The 19,464-nt window shown below is 41.6% G+C and overlaps 1 protein-coding gene across 2 annotated transcripts in view; it reads right to left on the bottom strand.

Annotated features, from left to right (window-relative positions):
• The window catches only part of TRIM33 (tripartite motif containing 33), a 119,825-nt gene extending 106,926 nt beyond the window's left edge, over positions 1–12,899 (bottom strand). For both annotated transcript variants that reach the window (XM_004421099.3, XM_087445110.1), the window contains exon 1: positions 12,357–12,899. In XM_004421099.3, coding sequence (XP_004421156.2) covers positions 12,357–12,882 — 526 coding nt within the window. In that variant the 5' untranslated portion in view covers positions 12,883–12,899. The remainder of the gene's footprint in view (positions 1–12,356) is intronic.
• Between the last annotated feature and the right edge of the window lie 6,565 nt (positions 12,900–19,464).

Raw genomic sequence — 19,464 nt, 5'->3', positions numbered from 1 at the left:
TTTAAGAGTAACCCTGCTGAACTTCATGATGAGGAAGAACAAGAATAAATGTGAAATCCAAAATTCATCATGAATTACAATAAAAATAACATATATAAAATTTGAACGAAGTTATATGTTTGTATTACTTAACGAATCATAGACCAAATGTCTCCATGGACATTTTGGACGGGACCAAATTTCAAGGACCTCTTGGCATGGACCAAATGTTTCCATGGACATTTTGGACAGAACCAAATGTCCTGCAGGGGCAGAATTTCATATCTGAAGAGTACGGTTGAAATGCAGTGTTCTCTCTTAATCATTACTTTCAATTCTTCCAATTCTTCAGGCTCATAAACATAGTAATACAGTTAAAAAAATTCTAAAAACCCTACCCTCATATCTGCTCTATTCCCAATGAAAAACTGGTAGAGATCTTCCGAGTAACATTAGTTTTTTGCATAAGTATTTATTACATGAGGATTAGTTTTAAGCCATTCTTCAGTGACTGGAAAAGAAATTTGCTGTATAATTAGGATATTAGCATACTATTAATAAACCACAAATGGGATGACAGGTCCAAAATTCTTATTCTGGCAATCATTTTTGATGTTAGAAGAAGAAATCTGGAAATTCTCATTCTTCCAAATCCATTATGAACAACAGGTCTGGCTGTACATATCAAACTCTCTGAAACCTGACTATAACTGATGCATAATACTTCCCACCAAATGCAAACGTGGGAGGTGGCATTAGAAGGCATAGTAAGTATCCTGGGCCTTGCGGGCAAAGACACAACATCAAGAATATTATGTAAGTACTTATGTAACAAAAGAAAACAGATTTCCACAATTTTTATTCACAAAATTCAAAACATAATAATTTAGTAAAGTTTTTTGTAATACAGGTCTACTAATAAGAATTTGGAATTTCTGGGGGGAGATAACATTTTGCTTAACTGGGAGTATTTAACTAACTTGCCATCAGTAAAGGGTTTTCCTTGCCTCGCCAATGAATGAACCAGTTAGAAACTTACCTTAGTTTCATTTTTTTATTTTTAAGAAATTCTACTGAGATAAGATATTCCATTTTAAATTTTCTAATTTCTCTGTCCGTTGCTCTTGGGAGTTGGGAATATCATGACCAGTGCTTAGTCTGGTATTGTCCACATGTGTTGTACTCTTTTAGCAGAACTATACTAGAAATGCACAATAAACACATTGCCATCTAATTCAAAATGAAGTAACTCACACTCCACTGTGATTTAAAAGTGTGATATTTGAAATCCACTTTCCTTTTCTTGTTTGAAATGACAGGTATGCACTGGTAATTAAAATATTTTTGTAAATGTCATGCTAAAGCCATACATATGCCTATCAAGTTATAACTGCATCAGTGTAATCTGTAGTGCACCCAAAAAGCAGTGCAAAGCAATGAGTACCATATACAGTCTTTGTTACAACTACTCATTTTGCCACTGTAGCATGAAAGCAGTCATAGACAATACATAAATAAATGGCCATAGCTGTGTTCCAAAAATTTTATTTATGAACACAAATCTGAATTTATTTAATTTTCATGTCACAAAATACTCTTCTTTTGATTTTTTCAACGATTTAACAACGTAAAAATCATTCATAGCTCACGAGTCATATAAAACCAGGCAGCAGGCTAGATTTATCCTATGGGCCTTAGTTTGCCAATCCCTGACCTAAAGTGAAGCCCAACAATTATCAAGGATAGAACCCCCATCAGAATTTTATTGCCTCACTCAAGCAGGAAGAGAACCAAGGAAACTGCTTAGGAAGCCTATGAGACAAAAAGAGATCAAGATAAAAGGAAAAAGGAAGCGGGGAGGGGCTGCCCAGTGGCGTAGTCATTAAGTTCAGCATGTTCCATTTCGGCGGCCCGGGTTCGCGGGTTCAGATCCCGGGCGCAGACCTACACCACTTGCCAGCCACAATGTGGTGGCGACCCACATATAAAGTAAAGGAAGACTGGCACAGATGTTAGCTCAGGGCTAATCTTCCTCAAACGAAAAATGAGGAAGAATGGCAACAGATGTTAGCTCAGGACAAAAATCAGTAAAATGAGAGCCAGCCCTGATGGCCTAGTGGTTAAAGTTCAGCGCTCTCACCACTTCAGCTGCCTGGGTTCATTACCCAGTCGCAGAACCACATCACCCGTCTGTCAGTTGCCACGCTGTGGCGGAAGCTCACATACAAGACTTAGAAGGACTTACAACTAGGATATACATCCAAGCACTGGGGCTTTGGGGAGGGAAAAAATAAAAAGTAAAATGAAAAACAAGAAAACAAAGCAAACAGCTAAACATAAGAGAAATGATTTATAGTAAAAACAAAAATCTAAAATATATAGGAATAACTCATAAAAGATGTACAAGCCCTTTCCAGAAAAAAAAAAACTATATAATATTCAATAACAGAAGAGTTAAGCAAATGGAAAGGCATACAGTGTTTATGAATAGGCAGACATCACATTGTAAAGATAGCATTTTCTCCCAAATTAATCCATATATTCAAAGCAATTCAAAGAGAAATGCTTACAAGTTTTTTAAATGAACTTTCACAAGATGATTCTAAAATGTGTAAGAGCAAAAATTCAAAATAAGTCAAGATAATCTTGAAGATGAACAAGGTATATGTGGAGGGGAATGAAATTACCCTAATAACAAAGTTTACTATAGCTTTATAATAAGCATAAAGTCCTATTTTATTAAATAAAACCAGGTAAAAACTGATTTAAAAAAAAAAAACACCTCTCATATATCAAAAGATAGCTTTCTAAAGAGTAAAAGAAAAAGTCAAGTGTATTAGTTATCTATTGCTTGGTAACAAATTACCCCAAAACTGACTGGCTTAAAACAATAACAATTCATCATCTCTCACAGTTTGAGTCAGGAATTTGGGAGTAACCCAGCAAGCAGTTCTGGCTCTGTGCCTCTGATGAGACTGCAGTCAGCTGTCAGCCAGGACTTCAGTCCTCTGAAAGCCTGACCACGCTGGAAAATCCACCTCCAAAGTGGCTCATTTACATGGCTGGCAAGTTGGTGCTGAATGCTGCCAGAAGGCCTCAATTCTTCTCCACATGGGCGACTTTACAGGACTGCTAGAGTGGCAGTTGTTTTCACCCAGAACTAGGGATCCAAACAGTAAGGAAAAAGCTATATACCTTTAATGACCTAGCCTCAGAAGTCACTGTTAATTCTGCCGTATTCTCTTGCTCACCCAGACCCGCCCTGAGTCACTGTGGGTGGAGACTACAGAAGGGTATGAAAACCAGGAGAGAGGAACACTGGGGCCATCTTGGAGGCTGGCAACCATACCAAGTCACAGTAGGCTCAGAATAAATCTTCAATTTACATAAGCAACAAAGAATCAGTATATAGAACTTATCAAGAATTCTTATGAATCAAAACAAAAAATGTCAGCAAGCTAAAGAAACACAGAAGACATATGGACAAGTAATTCACAGAAGCAGCAACATAAATCACATATAACAAGCATTCAAAAAGTATCATTCGGGCCAGCCCCATGGCTTAGCGGTTAAGCGTGTGCGGTCCGCTACTGGCGGCCCGGGTTCAGATCCCGGGCGCACACTGACGCACCGCTTCTCCGGCCATGCTGAGGCCGTATCCCACATACAGCAACTAGAAGGATGTGCAACTATGACATACAACTATCTACTGGGGCTTTGGGGACAAAAAAAAAAAAGGAGGAGGACTGGCAATAGATGTTAGCTCAGAGCTGGTCTTCCTCAGCAAAAAGAGGAGGATTAGCACGGATGTTAGCTCAGGGCTGATCTTCCTCACAAAAAAAAAAAGTATCATTCATTAGTACCTTCATGCAATTTACCCATCGAGGCATAGGCTTTAAATATTTTTCTAAAAATGATGCATTTATGTTCATTCATCCTTGGTTTTTTTCCCACTTCCCCCTGGGACCAATGTCCATTCTAGAAGCTGACTAGGGACAGAGGTACAGTTTGTGGCCACAAAAGAGACATAGGTTAATATATCTAACACCATGAGCCCAACCTCCAAACTTGGCCTCAGGAAAGTCAAGTGATAGAACTCAACCAGTCATAAATAAGGAAAAAAAAAAAATCAGTAGACCTACAGTGAGCTTTTTACAAAAGGTCAACTTCAGTTATTAAGTACTTTTTTCATCTTTACATTCTATTAGGGGCAAGCTCTTTATGAACTGTGATGGGTACTCCAAAATGAAGGACTATAAATGTATGAATTGGCTACCTTCCACTTTCCTTTTCTTTGCACTTTTTTTTTTTTTTTTGATGAGGAATATAGGCCCTGAGCTGACATCCGCTGCCAATCTTCCTCTTTTTGCTTGAGGAAGATGGTTCCTGAGCTAACATCTATGCCAATCTTCCTCTGCTTTGTATATGAGATGCCACCACAGCATGGCTTGACGAGCGGTGTGTAGGTCCACACCCAGGATCCGAACCCAGGAACCCTGGGCCGCCAAAGTGGAGCATGTGAACTTAACCACTATGCCACCAGGCTGGCCCCCGCTACCTTCTACTATTCCTTGGTCTGACATTCTTCTCAATGACTACATTATCATTTTCTTATTGTTCCTTTAAGGGAGCAGGTCTCAAACTTTTGGGTCTCAGTATCCCTCTTATACTCTTATTGAGAACCTCAAAGAGCTTTTGTTTAGATGCGTTTTATCCATCAATATGTACTGTATTAGAAATAAGAACTGAGAATGTCAAAATATTTTATTAATATTACAATAATTGTTAATAATTTTTATTAGAACTACATATTTTATTAATTCATTTAAAAATAATTACATTTCATTACATATTTAAATAACATTTTTATCAGAAATAACTATATTTTCCAAAACAAAAAGTTTTTAGTAAAGAGTGACACCGTTTTTACATTTTTAAAATCTCTTTAATGTCCAGTTTAATAGAAGATGGCTTAATATATGCTTTTGCATTTAATCTATTATGACAGGTTGTTGTGTTCGAAGAAGATGAGGAAAACCCGGCCTCAAAAAACTATGTATTTAAGAAAAGGGAAGAGTATATTAATAGCCATTTCAGACAATTGTGTGGATATTCTTCTTTGATATAATACAAAAATATAAAAAGTGTATTTATTTTTTAAACATCAATTGTAATGTAGAATTCAAACCATGTCGATGAACTTTTACTACTCCTTTACGTTAAAATCTACTGGTCTATTTTGACTTTGAATCTTCTTCCTATGAATGATTTTGTAACATCATGCATTGGTCATTTGGAAAATATTGGTTCACTACATAGATCTTCCAAATGTTGACATTTCGTTGCACAGTATCATAAACAAGTGTTAATATCACTACCAATCTCATGAGAAAAGCCTTTAAATACTGAGAAGCTGTCAAGCTCATGGTGGCAGATACAAATTTTCTAAAATTCTAATTTTCCTTTAAAAGCTCAATTTTTTACCACTGGCAACATATGTCAGTTGTTTTCCTTGAAGTGACAGACTCAATTTATCCATTTTTGAGAAAATGGCTGCCAAACACTTATGCTTGAAAACCATAGTTCGTTAATCATTCTTTCAAGTAAAAATTATTTTCCATGAAAAAATGCAGCTAATTCGGCTTGGAATTCAAACAATTGCACAAGTACGTTTCTTCTTGTACTTCAGTCTGCAGCAGAAGCACTTTATGCACACTTCTCATTTCATCACACAAAACATTAAAGATCAAGATTTAATAATATAATTTTTTACAGCTTCATCAACGACAAAGTGAAACTAGCATAGGTTTTTTTTGGTGGTGTTTTTGTTTTTAGTCTAAGTGTGGTAGTAAAGATACAATGACTTTTAGCATGGTTTGAAGGCACTATTCCTGCTAAGATGCCAGCAGTTTTACCCATCATTGCTTTTGCATCATTAATATAAATGTCAGAATAGTGAATAGGCAAATAATGAATCAGTATTACTATGAAAACAATTTTAACTTTGCCAACAGCTGAAAGGGTATCAGGGACAATCCCTCCATGTTCCATGGACCAACTTTGAGAATCACTACTTTAAGGTATTCTTATTTAGGGTCTGCTAAGAATATATATGAGGAAATAAAAAGCAATTAGATTCTCCTCACTAAAATATTTGACATACAATACTAAACCCTGTCAAGACTTAAGATTCAGAACATTAGTTTGCAAATTCTTACAACAATTTACCTTCCTGCCTCTTCTTTCTGCTTAGTGTGAGATAGAGGCAGTCACAAAGACAATGGGAAACAACCGGAAGACAAAAGAAACAATAGTACAGTCAGCCCTTGGTATCTGTGGATACAACACACAGGGATACAGAGAGGAGACTATATTCATTGTACTACGCCATTTTATATTAAGGGACTTGAGCATCTATGGATTTTGGTATCTACAGCAGTTCATAAACAATCCCCTGAGGATACCAAGGGATGCCTGCACTACAATAAATTGTAGTAAATAAATACTACCATATGAAGCACTTTACAATGTATTAACTCATTTAATATTCACAATAACACTATGAAGTAGGTATAGTTATTACTCTCAATTTACGGATCTTAAGTAATTCATCCATGGTCATTCAAGTAGTAAATGGTGGAGCTCAAAAATGAATTCAGGGGGCCGGCCCAGTGGTGCAAGTGGTTAAGTGCGCGCGCTCCGCTATGGCGGCCCGGGGTTTGCCGGTTCGGATCCCAGGCGCGCACCGACGCACCGCTCGGCAAGCCATGCTGTGGCGGCATCCCGTATAAAGTAGAGAAAGATGGGCATGGATGTTAGCCCAGGGTCAGTCTTCCTAAGCAAAAAAAGAGGACTGGCAGATGTTAGCACGGGGCTGATCTCCTCACAAAAAAAAAAAAAAAAAGGGAATTCAGGTAGACTGACTCCTGAATTGTGGGCACTTAACCAACCATAATGCTGGAAGTTGTTAAAAGTGTTTGTTTTCTTTGATACATCTTTAATGACTGTTGCTGATGACTATATTATCATCCAAAAATGGTTGCTGATGACTATACTATCACTGAAAAACTCAAGCTTATGTTAAACAAAGCATTAGAGAAAGCAGGGCCTAAAAAATCCCCAGATAAGCCATACACAGAGGTAGCAAATTGCCATACAGTATATGTACTCCTGGGGCAAGAACTTCCAAGGGCTCAAACAGACAGCTCCCCAGAGTGGCTCACCATGCTCAGTGATGAAACAGAACCACTGTGAGGTACTCTTCATGCTGCACTCAGAGGCATTCCCTCCCACTTACCACATGACTGTTGCCACCTCACACTTTTCACAGTAAGTAGAAGATTCAGGCACAGAATCATTTTTCCATGTTTCCATCATTCCCCACAAACCATAAGAATATGAAACTTACGTAGACGTAAAAAGTTAGCATAAAAGACAACAGAATCACAGAATTTTACAGGCTAGGAACTCAACCTCTTCCTACTGCAGACCTGGAAAGGCTGTCTACGTGCCTTGCCCAAGGTTACACAGCTGATTAATAGCAGAACCCAATGCAAGTTACTCCCAATCCAGTTCTTCATCTACATCACCATGCTATCTCAGATATGCCCTACTACAAAGTCTCAACTCCTTCGAGAGTTCATTTGAGAGTTTCTTCGGAGGCATCAACACAAATCTGTATTTTTATTGATACATTACAGATTTATACATACCCACTACTGATAACTATTCTGATTCAACCTGAAATAGAACTTAAAAAAAAAAATCACAAAAGCACTTTAAAACACTCACTATTGATAGTCAACAAATATTAACTAGTTTATCTATTTTGATTTTTCAAATACTCCAACAGTAAATAGATCAGCCTTTCTCCTCAAAATATTTAAATCCATATTTCTGTGTGGTACCAGAATCAGAATCACACGAGATACTCGTTAAAAACGCAGATTCCTAGTGTCATCCCCAAATCAACTGAAACAGTCTCTGAAACTTCTAAAATGCCACTTAAAAAGCTCTCCAGGTGATTCTTATTCATTCAAAAGCTATTTATTGGACATTCACTCTACAATATTCTAGGGGGAAACAAGAGACAAATGAGTAAACAAAACCAAGTAAACATTTTGGATTTCAGCTGTGCTATGAAGAAAAAAAGATATTATGTCAGAGAGTGACCTGGAGGACTACTTTATATTTTTTTTTTATAATTTTATTTATTTATTTATTTTTCCCCCAAAGCCCCAGTAGATAGTTGTATGTCATAGTTGCACATCCTTCTAGTTGCTGTGTGTGGGACGCGGCCTCAGCACGGCCAGAGAAGCAGTGCATTGGTGCGCACCCGGGATCCGAACCTGGGCCACCAGCAGCGGAGCCCGCACACTTAAGTGCTAAGCCACAGGGCCAGCCCTGGAGGACTACTTTAAAAAGAGCAGTAGACACAGGATTTTTAGGGCAGTGAAAATACTCTGTATGGTATTATAATGATGGATATATATATTATACATTTGTCGAAACCATTAGAATATATAACACTAAGAGTGAACTCTAATGTAAACTACGGACTTTGGGTAATTATGATGTGTCAACGTAGGTCCATCAATTATAACAAATGTACCACTCTGGTAGGGAATACTAAGAAATGGGGAGGCAATGCATGTGTGGGGGCAGGGAATATATAGAAAACCTCCATATCTTCCTCTTAATTTTGCTAAAAACCTAAAACTGCTCTAAAAAATACAGCCTTTAAAAAAAAGGGGGAAGGGGACAGCCCCGTGGCCTACTGGTTAAGTTTGGCGCACTCTGCTTCGGCAGCCCAGGTTCAGTTCCCGGGCACGGACCTATACTACTCATCAGTGGCCATGCTGTGGTGGCGACCCACCTACAAAATAGAGGAAGACTGGCAGAGATATTGGCTCAGGGTGAATCTTCCTCAAGCAAAAAGAGGAAGACTGGCAACAGATGTTAGCTCAGGGCAAACCTTCCTCAGCAAAAAAAAAGAAAAAGAGCAGTCAAAGAAGGCTTTTCTGAGGAGATAACAATTCAAGTGAAGAGCCCTTCACTCAACAACAGTGGTTCTCAAATTTAGTGTACATCAAAATCACCTGGAGGACTTGTTAAGATAGCTTGCTGGTCAGAAGATGTGGAGTGGGGCCCAAAAATTTGCATTCCTCACAAGATCACAGATGATGCTGATGCTGCTGGTCCAGAAACCACACCTGGAGAGCCATCAATCTAGAGGGAACAGCTAAAAGGTGTGAATAACTTTGGTGTGTTAAAGGAAAAGAAAAAAGGCCAGTTAGAAGGGAGGGTAATGTCCCTCTCATTGTTTCAGAACCACTTAAGATGGTGAATTAAATTACCAGCTGTGGCTCCCAGACCAGATATGGAATCACAGCTTGTTCAATAATACCTTCCAATTACAAAGCATTTCACAGTTTATAAAAGCATTTTCACATTCATTATTTAATTTGACTTAATGAGATAAAAGTGAAGGACTACTAGCTACATTTTAGAGATAAAGAAACTGAAGGACAGAAACATTATGAACCTGAAGGAACCAGAAAACAATTAAGTGGCAGAACTATGTCCCCTGACTCCAAATCCAGTGTTCCTTCCAGAACAGCATGCTTGCTTTTTTAAAGAGCAAAGTAAAGGATACATACAGTTGTTAATACTAACAAATTATTTTCTAGACTCCCTGCCTAAAAACATGGTGGCTTCCAGACTTAATTTGTTTCAGATACTGGTTAGAAAGCAACATTATCTTAAGATTGACAATATTTAGTCCCATGTACTTATTTCTCCTAGTTCAAAAACAAAGGATGAAGAAATGAAGAGAGAATTTACAGACTATTATTCTCTCCCCTGCATAAATATCAGAGCCAATTTCATAACCTAAGTCTCTCAGCCACATCAAACACAATTTTCATCTTGTGTTCCCTCTAAATATCTCACCTAATCCAGGTTCCCAAAAGAACACTGAATCCCACGTCTGACTATACTCATGAGGCCATGAGTAGTTACACATCCATCATCCATCCTCTATATACATCCATTATCATTTAGTATCTTCTCCATCAATCAACCCTTATTCTTAACATTCTTACCTGCATGTCTCAATAGTACTTCAAACCCAAAACATCCAAAACTGCAATCATTTTATCCTCCCTCCACCACACACACCTGCTTCTGTGCCTGAATTCTTTTATTTGCATTAATAGCACTGCCATCCACCAAACAAGAAACCTGGAACTCAGCCTAGACATGTTTGTTTCCCTCACACCAATCTCAAATCACTCCTCATCTCCATTCCCATGGCTACTTACAATTAGTTACTATTAATAATAAACTAGCTTCCATTTCATTAAAAACTACCATGTATTAGTCACTTTACACACTTCATTCTATCAATAACACTGTGAGGTAGAGAATTTTGTCCTTGTTTCACAAATGAGAAAACTGAGGCTAAGAAAAATTAATCTGGGCCGGCCCCATGACTTAGCAGTTAAGCGCGTGCGCTCCACTGCTGACGGCCGGGTTCAGATCCCGGGCACGCACCGCTTCTCCGGCCATGCTGAGGCTGCGTCCCACATACAGCAACTAGAAGGATGTGCAGCTATGACATACAACTAGCTACTGGGGCTTTGGGGGAAAAATAAATAAATAAATAAAATCTTAAAAAAAAAAAAAGAAAAATTAATCTATGTCACAAGTAGGAAGCGACAAAGTAGACATCCAAACTCAAACATGTCTCACAAAGTCCATAGCTTTCCCCCATACCAAAATGCTTCCTTCTTTAATACCTGATATCAGTCCTTTACTACTCATTCCAAATGGGCTCATTTCTCACCTAAATTACTGCCAAGATTCTCCTAACTGGTCCTGCCTCCAGCCTTGCCTTCCCTTGCCCTTCAACGTGCCCCACGTAATCTTTCTGGCTCACAAACGTGATCCTTTTACCCTCTTGATATAAAAGTCCTTCAGGGACTCCCTTTAGTCTACACTGTACAAGGTACACTCTTGTACAGGATGAATCCCAAACTCTTTAGTACAGGTCCACAATCCCTTACCTGCAGTTCCAAAATTCAAAAGTTTTGAAATTTTAAAGATTTTTCATAAGTTTGCAACAAAATCCACCCTGAAAGAAGGCTATTTATTGTCCATTCCATTTGTGTGATGTTTGTACGTTTCACTGCAGAAATATTAATGTGTTTGATAATGAGTTGTCAACCCAGATCCCGCTGGAGCATGAGAGAGACCTTACCAGGAAAAAGAAACTTTTCCAAACTATTCTGAAGTCTAAAATACACCTGGTCCCAAGGGTTTCAGAAAAAAGACTGCAGACCCCTTACCTATTCAGCCCATCAAGCCAATCTAATTTCCACCAATCACCTTACACATCCCTTAGCTCCAAGGATGTGTAAGGTGTCCTGTGCCATGAATACTCTCCAACCCAGTGAGCCACTCATCCGTTAAGAAACCTGTCCAAGGGTTTCCTCTTCAGTGAAGTTTCCCTGATCTCCTCGTGACTGTGCCACAACCATTGTACCAAGTACCCACCTCCAATGCTGTACATTATATATTTGTTGCCCGACATTAGACTGTGAATGAGCCCCTCACTGAGTATTTTATTGAATCCTAGCAAAGTGTCAGGAACATTAGGAGCTCGTCAATGTACAATTAACTGAAATTCACGCCCAGGTCTCCCTAACTCCCAATTCCCTTCAAAGTTCATTTCTCCTTCACCCCTAAACCTTAGGATTTTTTCCTAACCATCCAAGCTCCTCATAGCTATTTTCGTTTCCAGAGTTCCTCCTTCCCAATGTCATCTTAAAACTACTTTCTACCAGACGCCTTCTCTTAACCCCAAACTCTCCAGTGCCCTTTATCCTCCTCTATTTAATTCCTAGTTCTTCTTTCCCCTAGCCTTTAACAGGTCAAGTCCTCTCCCTCTAGGACAATTCATCTCACAGCCCTCATCCGTTACCTACTCCCTCCTCAACACCTCTCCTGGCTCCGGGCCTTCCCTCCCAAAACGCTTGTCACAAGCGATTTCCCAGACCCCCTCTTCTCTCACAGTCCGGGTCCACCAGCTGCCGAACCTGCGCTCGGCCGGAGTCCACGCCTTCTCGGTCCGGATCCGCACATCACAAACCTTCCTTGCAGCCGGTGTCCCCTCCCCCAGTCTCTCGCAGCCGGCACCCCTCCTTTCACCCTCCCCATATCTCCGGCGGTCCGGCTTCTCTGGAAACTGTCCCAGGAGCCGTATCTTTCACCTCTTAGACCCCTGAGGATCGCGCTGGTCCGAGCAGCCCCGGGCCCAAGCACCTCCGTCCCCAAATCCTCCTCGACCCCGACCTGGGGCAGGGCCTTCCGCTCACCTTGCTGGATGTCGCCGTTGCTGCCCCCCGGGATGGGCACGCTGAGCTGGCGCTCCGGCTCGGGCAAGCAGCGCAGGCAGAAAGAGTGAAGACAGGGCAGCAGCTTGGGCTCCGCCTCACGCCGGCTCTGCAGGCTCTGCTGACACACGGCGCAGGTGTCCAGGAGAGAGGCTGGCGGTCCAGGAGGCGGCCCCGCCGAAGGACCTGGGGCGGGAGCCGAGGCTGGAGCTGGGGCCGGCGTCGATACCGCCCCCCCGGCAACTCCAGGGCCCACTGAGGCCGCAGCGGCTGAGGCAGCCGGGGCCGAGCCCGAGGAGGCCGCGGCCACCCCCCCGTCGTCAGGCCCGGCCGCGCCGCTCTCCGCGCCGGCCCTGCCGCCTTCCTCCTCCTCCTCCTCCACCAGCACCGCAGCGAGAGGCGGCTCCGCCTCCTGCGCCGCGGGCCCGGCTGCCCCGGCAGTCACCGGCGCGCTGCCGCTGCCCCCGCCGCCGCTCTCAGCCTCGCCGCCGCCTTTGTTTTCCGCCATGTTTTCCTCTTTGAACCCGCCGGACCGCCCCGCGCCGCCCGCCTCCCGCCGCCCGCGCCGCCGCCACCGCCCCCAGCCCCAGCCGCAGCCGCAGCGAGAGCTGCTGCCGAGAGCGAGCAGGCAAGCAAACGAACGAGAGCGCGCGCGCAGGCGGCGCCCCCGCCCTCGCGTCGCGCGGTTGCAGGAGGGCGGGCGCGGCGCTCGCACGCACGCACGGACGTCCTCTGGAGGGAGGCGGGAACTCGGGGCGCGGGCGCGGAGCTGTCCTCGCCGCCCCCCCCCAACTGCCGGGGCCGACGCGTTGCGTCCGCGCCACGGCGTCTCTACGCGCAGTGAGCTGTTCGAGTCAGGGGCCTTTGACGCTCAGCTGCCTTTGGTCCGTGGTGGTTACGAGCTCGGAGGCAGCGGTGGTGCGGGGAGAAGAGCGGGAAAGGGTGGAAGGCTAGGAGGCCGGGGCGGTTCTTGCCGAGCGAGCGTCTCCCGGGCGGCGCCGTCCCCAGGGGCGGGCGCGTCTCCGCAGAAACCTCGCGTGCCGCGCGGTCGGACGCCGGAGCCTCCTGGCTCCGAGGTGCCGACCTCCCAGGAGGGTCTTTGGGACCCGCGTTCCTTTGGGCGATTGTGCCAAAGGGGAGCAATAAAGCGGGTTTTTTCCTTAAGCTGGGAGAGTACTAGAAATAGGCTGAGAAGGCTGGGTGAGGAAGAAACTTTTTAACAGCCATTTTTAGTTTCTTAAGGTGATTGATTCTCAGACGTTGCTGCGTATCAGAAAGCCACTCAACTGAGGAGCTCTTTCAAAGCAGTGGTGCCAGGGCCACACCTCAGACCTGTATCGGGAAGTGGGGGAGAGGCTGCTGGGTGTTGAAAAGTCGCTTCAGCTGTTTCTGACGTGCGTCAGTTTGGGGAGCCACGGATCTAACCAATATTGTGTCCTGAGAGTGCCACTTTGTATCCTGTCATGAGTTGGGTTATAAATGCCGTAACAATATGGGTAATAGAAGCTTTCAGAAAGGATTGTCTTTATTTGAAAAACAAGTCCTGTGGGGATTTTTATGTAGTGCACAGCTGTTTTAGTGTTAGGATCATGAAGTGCTTTCTTCTTCCGTATTCCCAAGAGACTTATTCTTTGAGCTGGCATAAGTCCTTACAATAAGCCACCTCGAAACGTTTGTCACTTACTCGTTCAAAAATACTGACCTCTTACTATGTAACAGGTAGCGTTTTAGAGACGCTAGGATTACAGCAGAGAACAAAGGACATCCTTGCCTTCAAGGAAGTTACAATCTAATGGGGGGAAGATTGACAAATAAATATATGCCAGGGAGTGATAAATGCTATGAAGGAAAAATAAGCAGAGTAAAAGAGATTGGAGATGATTGAGGAAGGCCTCTGTTGATAGGTTAACAAACTTTGTGGCTCTCCTGCAGAAAGAATAGTGTTTCAGGAAAGGAACAGTAAGTATAAAGGGTCGGAGGCAGAGAGGGATTCTTGGTTTGTTAGAGGAACAGCAAGGAGTCAATGTGGCTGCAGTGGCTGGAACAAGGGAAAGAGTAGTAGAACATGAGATGAGTATTAAGGGGGGCAGATCATATACAGAAATGGTCTTCAATTTTTTTAAGTTTTGTGCCCTTGAAAAGAACTTTGAAAAACTATTTTCTACCCTGAAACGTAAGTTGACTCAAATTTTTCGTTATGAGTGAAGTTGCAAAAAGTGCAATTTCTGACGTTTTGCAATACTGACATTTTTTAATTGTTACGTTCTTTTAAATCTATCCAATGGAAAAGTAAACAGGTGGTTTAACAAACACTGTCATCCATTGTAAAAGTACATAATCAAAAAAAGGTGGTATTTTATTAAATATTAAACATGAAAAAGTGTTATTGGGAATGTCTTAGTGAAATGGCTGGTAATTTTTTTTTCAATTAGTTCATGTAGATATGGATGTATATAACATTACTAGGAACAGATAGGGTCCTATATCAATTCCAATTTTCATTTTATAGATGTAAGCACTGAGTTAAAATATGTATATATACGTGTATATATAATTAATTTATGTATATGTGATTAATTCCCTTAAAACTATCCTTGTATACCCTTGGAAAAATTTTTTCCACGGGAGTACCCAAAGAGTACTCATACCCCAGTTTTAACATGAGCTGAGTGAGATGGGAAGTCTTAGATGAGTTTGAACCAAGACTCAAAGTCGTAAAAAGAGTCACTGCGGCCACTTTCTGGAGAAATCACTTGTAGGAGGTCAAAGTGGAAGAAGGAAGACCAGATAGCCTGCTAATACAATAATATTTCAGTCAAGGAATAATGGTTGATTGGACCAGATGGTATCTGTGCAGGTGGTGAAAAATATGGTATATATATAACAAAGAGCAAATAAAGATTCATCTCCAAATTCACTTCGAAAAAAATAAGTTAATGAGCTGAATTTCTCAACCAAAAGTTTAGCCTCCTTGAATTTTTCTTAACCTTTTAATGCCTGCTACCACTTGCCTTTATTAAAATCTAGTATAAAAGTGTTGTTTTTGAAAACTGTAATTTTATAGAGAGGAAATTGCCAGCCCATTAAATTTACTGTGTGCTGTGAGAAGGCAGTGCCTGGAATTAAACTGGCATGGAATATTTGGGGACGTTGAAACTGATACCCAGCTACATCCTTGATTTGCAATGGGAGCCCAGAAATCTTGCAGGAGAAACTGAAATCATTAGTGAGGCTGAGATATGATAATACACAAATCTGTCTGATGGAGAAACTGCAGAGTGTGGAGATTGAATCTGTGCTCTGGTGCCAAAATGCCTTGTTTCAAGCCTGGTTCCACCACCTACTAGCTGTGTGATTGGGGGTAACATTTAACTTGCCTTGGTTTCCTCACTTGTAAAAAGGTGTTTATTACTAGTAGGACCTACCTGAAGGTTGTTTGACAATTAAATATTTGTAAAGTGCTAACAGTGCCTGGCACATGATAAACATGAAATGACTGTAAAAGTAGACCCAAAGGTCCCTGAAGGGGACAGAATCAGAGGGAGAAACAAAGGTATCTCAGACGGGGCCGGTGCAGTGAGGCAGTGATTAAGTTCGCGCTTTCCACTTTGGCGGGTCAGGGTTCACCCATTCGGATCCTGGGCGCGGACCTATGCACTGCTCATCAAGCCATGCTGAGGTGGCATCCCACATGGAGCAACTAGAAAGATGTACAACTATGACATAACAACTGTCTACTGGGGCTTTGGGGAGGAAAAAAGGAGGAAGATTGGCAACAGATGTTAGCTCAGGGCCAATCTTCCTCAAAAAAACAAAACAAAAAACAAAACAAAGGTATCTCAGAGAAAAATCTCAAAAAGAGAAATCATGCTATAGGCTGAAAGGAGCAGTGGGTACCAGTAGAGGCTGTGTCCAGGCATCCCCCTAACTTAGGCTACCTTTTACCTCTGACTCTCTTGCCTGGGTATTATGAGAAAAACACAGTTCTGAAATAAAGGAGAGAACTATCAGAGGTGCCTAGCAGCTCTGCTATGGAGAATGTCCCCCCCCGCCCCCAAAATTGCTGGTAACTAGAAGTGGAAGGAACTTTCCAGTTGTCCAGAAAAGAGAAAGAGCACTGGAAGTGAGTGAATAGATAGGAGAGCAATGATGAGACCATAATTCATCAGCTGGGCACAGGAGGTTGGCAACAGTAAGGCAGTAGCCCAAGAGTACCATGAAGATTTGCAAAAGCCAGTTCTGCAACTCTTGCACAGAGCAACCATGGTCAACAGCAGGAGCAGAAGAATGCTGAGCTGCAGTTGAGATCTGGGGCATTTCTGTTAATGTGCTATACTTGCACTCACGAATGGGTGAGGCCAGGGGATATAAAGGTGACATTTTGTGATTTAAAGTTCACTTCTCTGAACCTCGGCGCATAGGCACATGTACCTTGGTCTTAGCGTGTTTTTGGACTTAGTGGGACATCCATCTTTGGAGCAGGGACCTTCCCAATTCACTTGTTGAAAGAGCGAAGTAAAAATAGGTGATGCTGAGAAGGGCAAGATTTTTGTCCCAAATGCTACACCATGGAAAAGGAAGGCAAGCACAAGAAAACTCCATGGTCTGTTTGGGCGAAAGACAGGTGAGGCCCCTGGATTCTCTTACACTGCCTCCAGCAAGAGCAAAGGCATCAGCTGGGGAGAGGTGTTTTTGGAGAACCCTAAGAAGTACGTCCCTGGAACAGAAATGGCATTAAGAAGAAGGCAGAAAGGGCAGACTTGATAGCTTATCTCAAAAAAGCTGCTAATGAATAATAGTTGGCCACTGCCTTATTGCTTACAAAACAGAAATGTCTCGACTTCTTTTATGTGTAACATATTTAAATTGACCTCATACACCAGATGAACACCAGAGTTCAGATCATGAGTGGCTGATAGAAGATTTTTGTTAGACAGTTGATTGGCTTGTTAAATTAATACAATCAGCTTTTTGAATTTTGATAGTAATTCTGGTTCAGCAAGTGCTATCATTGTTTCCCCCTTCTAAAGATATGATTATTCTTGATTAGTATAAAGTTCAGCTTTTCACAAAAATGGTGAATGCCATCTCAAAACTGTAGGAGACTGGTTTTATATTTAGATTTATATAACTGGTTATATGAATATATTTAAATACTGAGGAAATCCCTTCACTGTCTCATAGAACTGACCAAGACTCAGCTGTGTTCCAACTTCTGTTCATTAGACTGTTAAAGGGCTGAAGATAAGGTAGCAATGTTGTTGTTCTTAACTATGCCGATTAAAATTCTCTGTATCTGAAATGTTGCCTTTTACTTAATGAAAGGCATTTTAGTGTGGTATATGTATAATATCAAAGAACATTATAAGGTCACATGCATTTGAAAGTCAGCATGACAAAATAAAATAGCAAGTTAAACTTTGTTTTTGAATCCTTTACTATCTAAATAAGACTAAGTTACAATTCAGGATTGTCTTTAAACAGCTATTCTGAAACACGTAAAACTATAGAACTCCTATATATGTGTGATTGGTAATGGTGCTTTTGCCAACTCATTAGAAAGATTAAAGTAGAGAAGATACACCATCAGCACAAATTTGTAAATTATGTGATCATAAGGCTTAAGATAATTAAAAACAAAATAATAGAAAAAATAGGGCCAGCCCCGTGGCTTAGCGGGTAAGTGCACGCACTCCGCTACTGGCGGCCCGGGTTCGGATCCCAGGTGCGCACCGACACACCGCTTCTCCAGCCATGCTGAGGCTGTGTCCCACATACAGCAACTAGAAGGATGTGCAACTATGACATACAACTATCTACTCGGGCTTTAGGGGAAAAAAAGGAGGAGGATTGGCAATAGATGGTAGCTCAGAGCCGGTCTTCCTCAGCAAAAAGAGGAGGATTAGCATGGATGTTAGCTCAGGGCTGAGCCTCCTCACAAAAAAAAAAAAAAAAAAATCATGGAAAAAATAAAGTTCACTTCTCAGCATTTCATGATGTTGCGCAAAGTGCACTTTGACTTCCAGGTGCTGTGTTGTCAGAATAAGTTTGAGAACCACTAGTACCAAGAAAAGAGGGACAGATGGCGGAGTTCTGAGTCTAATTGCTAACTCTTGGCTTTTCTATATTTCTAAGGCCTTCCAGGGGCACACTGTAATTTCAGTAATAAACACTACATTTGAACAGCAGTTTAAAATTTACAAAGTGCTTTCACAGACATTATCTCTAATTCCTGCAAGCGGTAAGCTACATCCCATTTTAGACAATAAATAGATTTCATTATGTGAGTGTACTGTAATGTATTGGCTGTCTGTCGTTACACAATAAGGTTGTTTTCAATTTTTAGTTATTATAAACAATACTGACAAACATTGTGATGAATAGCTCTTTGCATGTCTATATTTATTTCTTCTGATTATTCCTAAAAATAGAATTGCTGATTCAACAAGTATACTCATTGTAAAAGTTTTTAAGATATAAATTTGAAGGGTTCCTATTAAGTTTTTGGATAACCAGATTGTGTTTGATGTATTTTGCTACTATAAATAAAAAGTGAAATTAACATGCAGTCTTTTTTTTTTAAATCTCTGTTTGTTTCTTTAAAGGTCTCTATTTCCTCACATCCCGCTCATTCCTCAATCCACTCTGGCCTGGCTTCCACTCCCATCACTCTACCAAAACAGCTTTTCTACAATCATCAATGACCTCCATGTTTTCAAATCCACTGGACATATTTTATCCCTAAGCTTACTTGTCCTTTCGGTGGGATTTAACACTGTCGGCTGCTTCCCTTTCTGGAATCACTTACTTCCTTGGTTTTCAGGACACCGCACTCTCCTGGTTTTCCTCCTACTTCTTGAACTGCTGTATCTCTTTTACAGACTGTTGGAGTCCCCAAGACCAGACTAAAAGAACTCATAGGACTCAGAAAAGCGTTATACGCTTGGTTATGGTCTATTACAGTGAAATGATACAGATTAAAATCAGCAAAAGGAGGGCCGGACCGGTGGCGTAGTGGTTAAGTTCGCACGCTCCACTTCGGTGGCCCAGAATTGGCAGGTTCAGATCCCAGGTGCAGACCTATGCACCA

This window comes from Ceratotherium simum, chromosome 2 (genome assembly GCF_057802395.1).
Source record: "Ceratotherium simum simum isolate JZ-2026a chromosome 2, ASM5780239v1, whole genome shotgun sequence".
Lineage (NCBI taxonomy): Eukaryota > Metazoa > Chordata > Mammalia > Perissodactyla > Rhinocerotidae > Ceratotherium > Ceratotherium simum.
The sequence above is the reverse complement of the archived record's forward strand: the minus strand, read 5'-3'. Positions and strand labels throughout refer to the sequence as shown.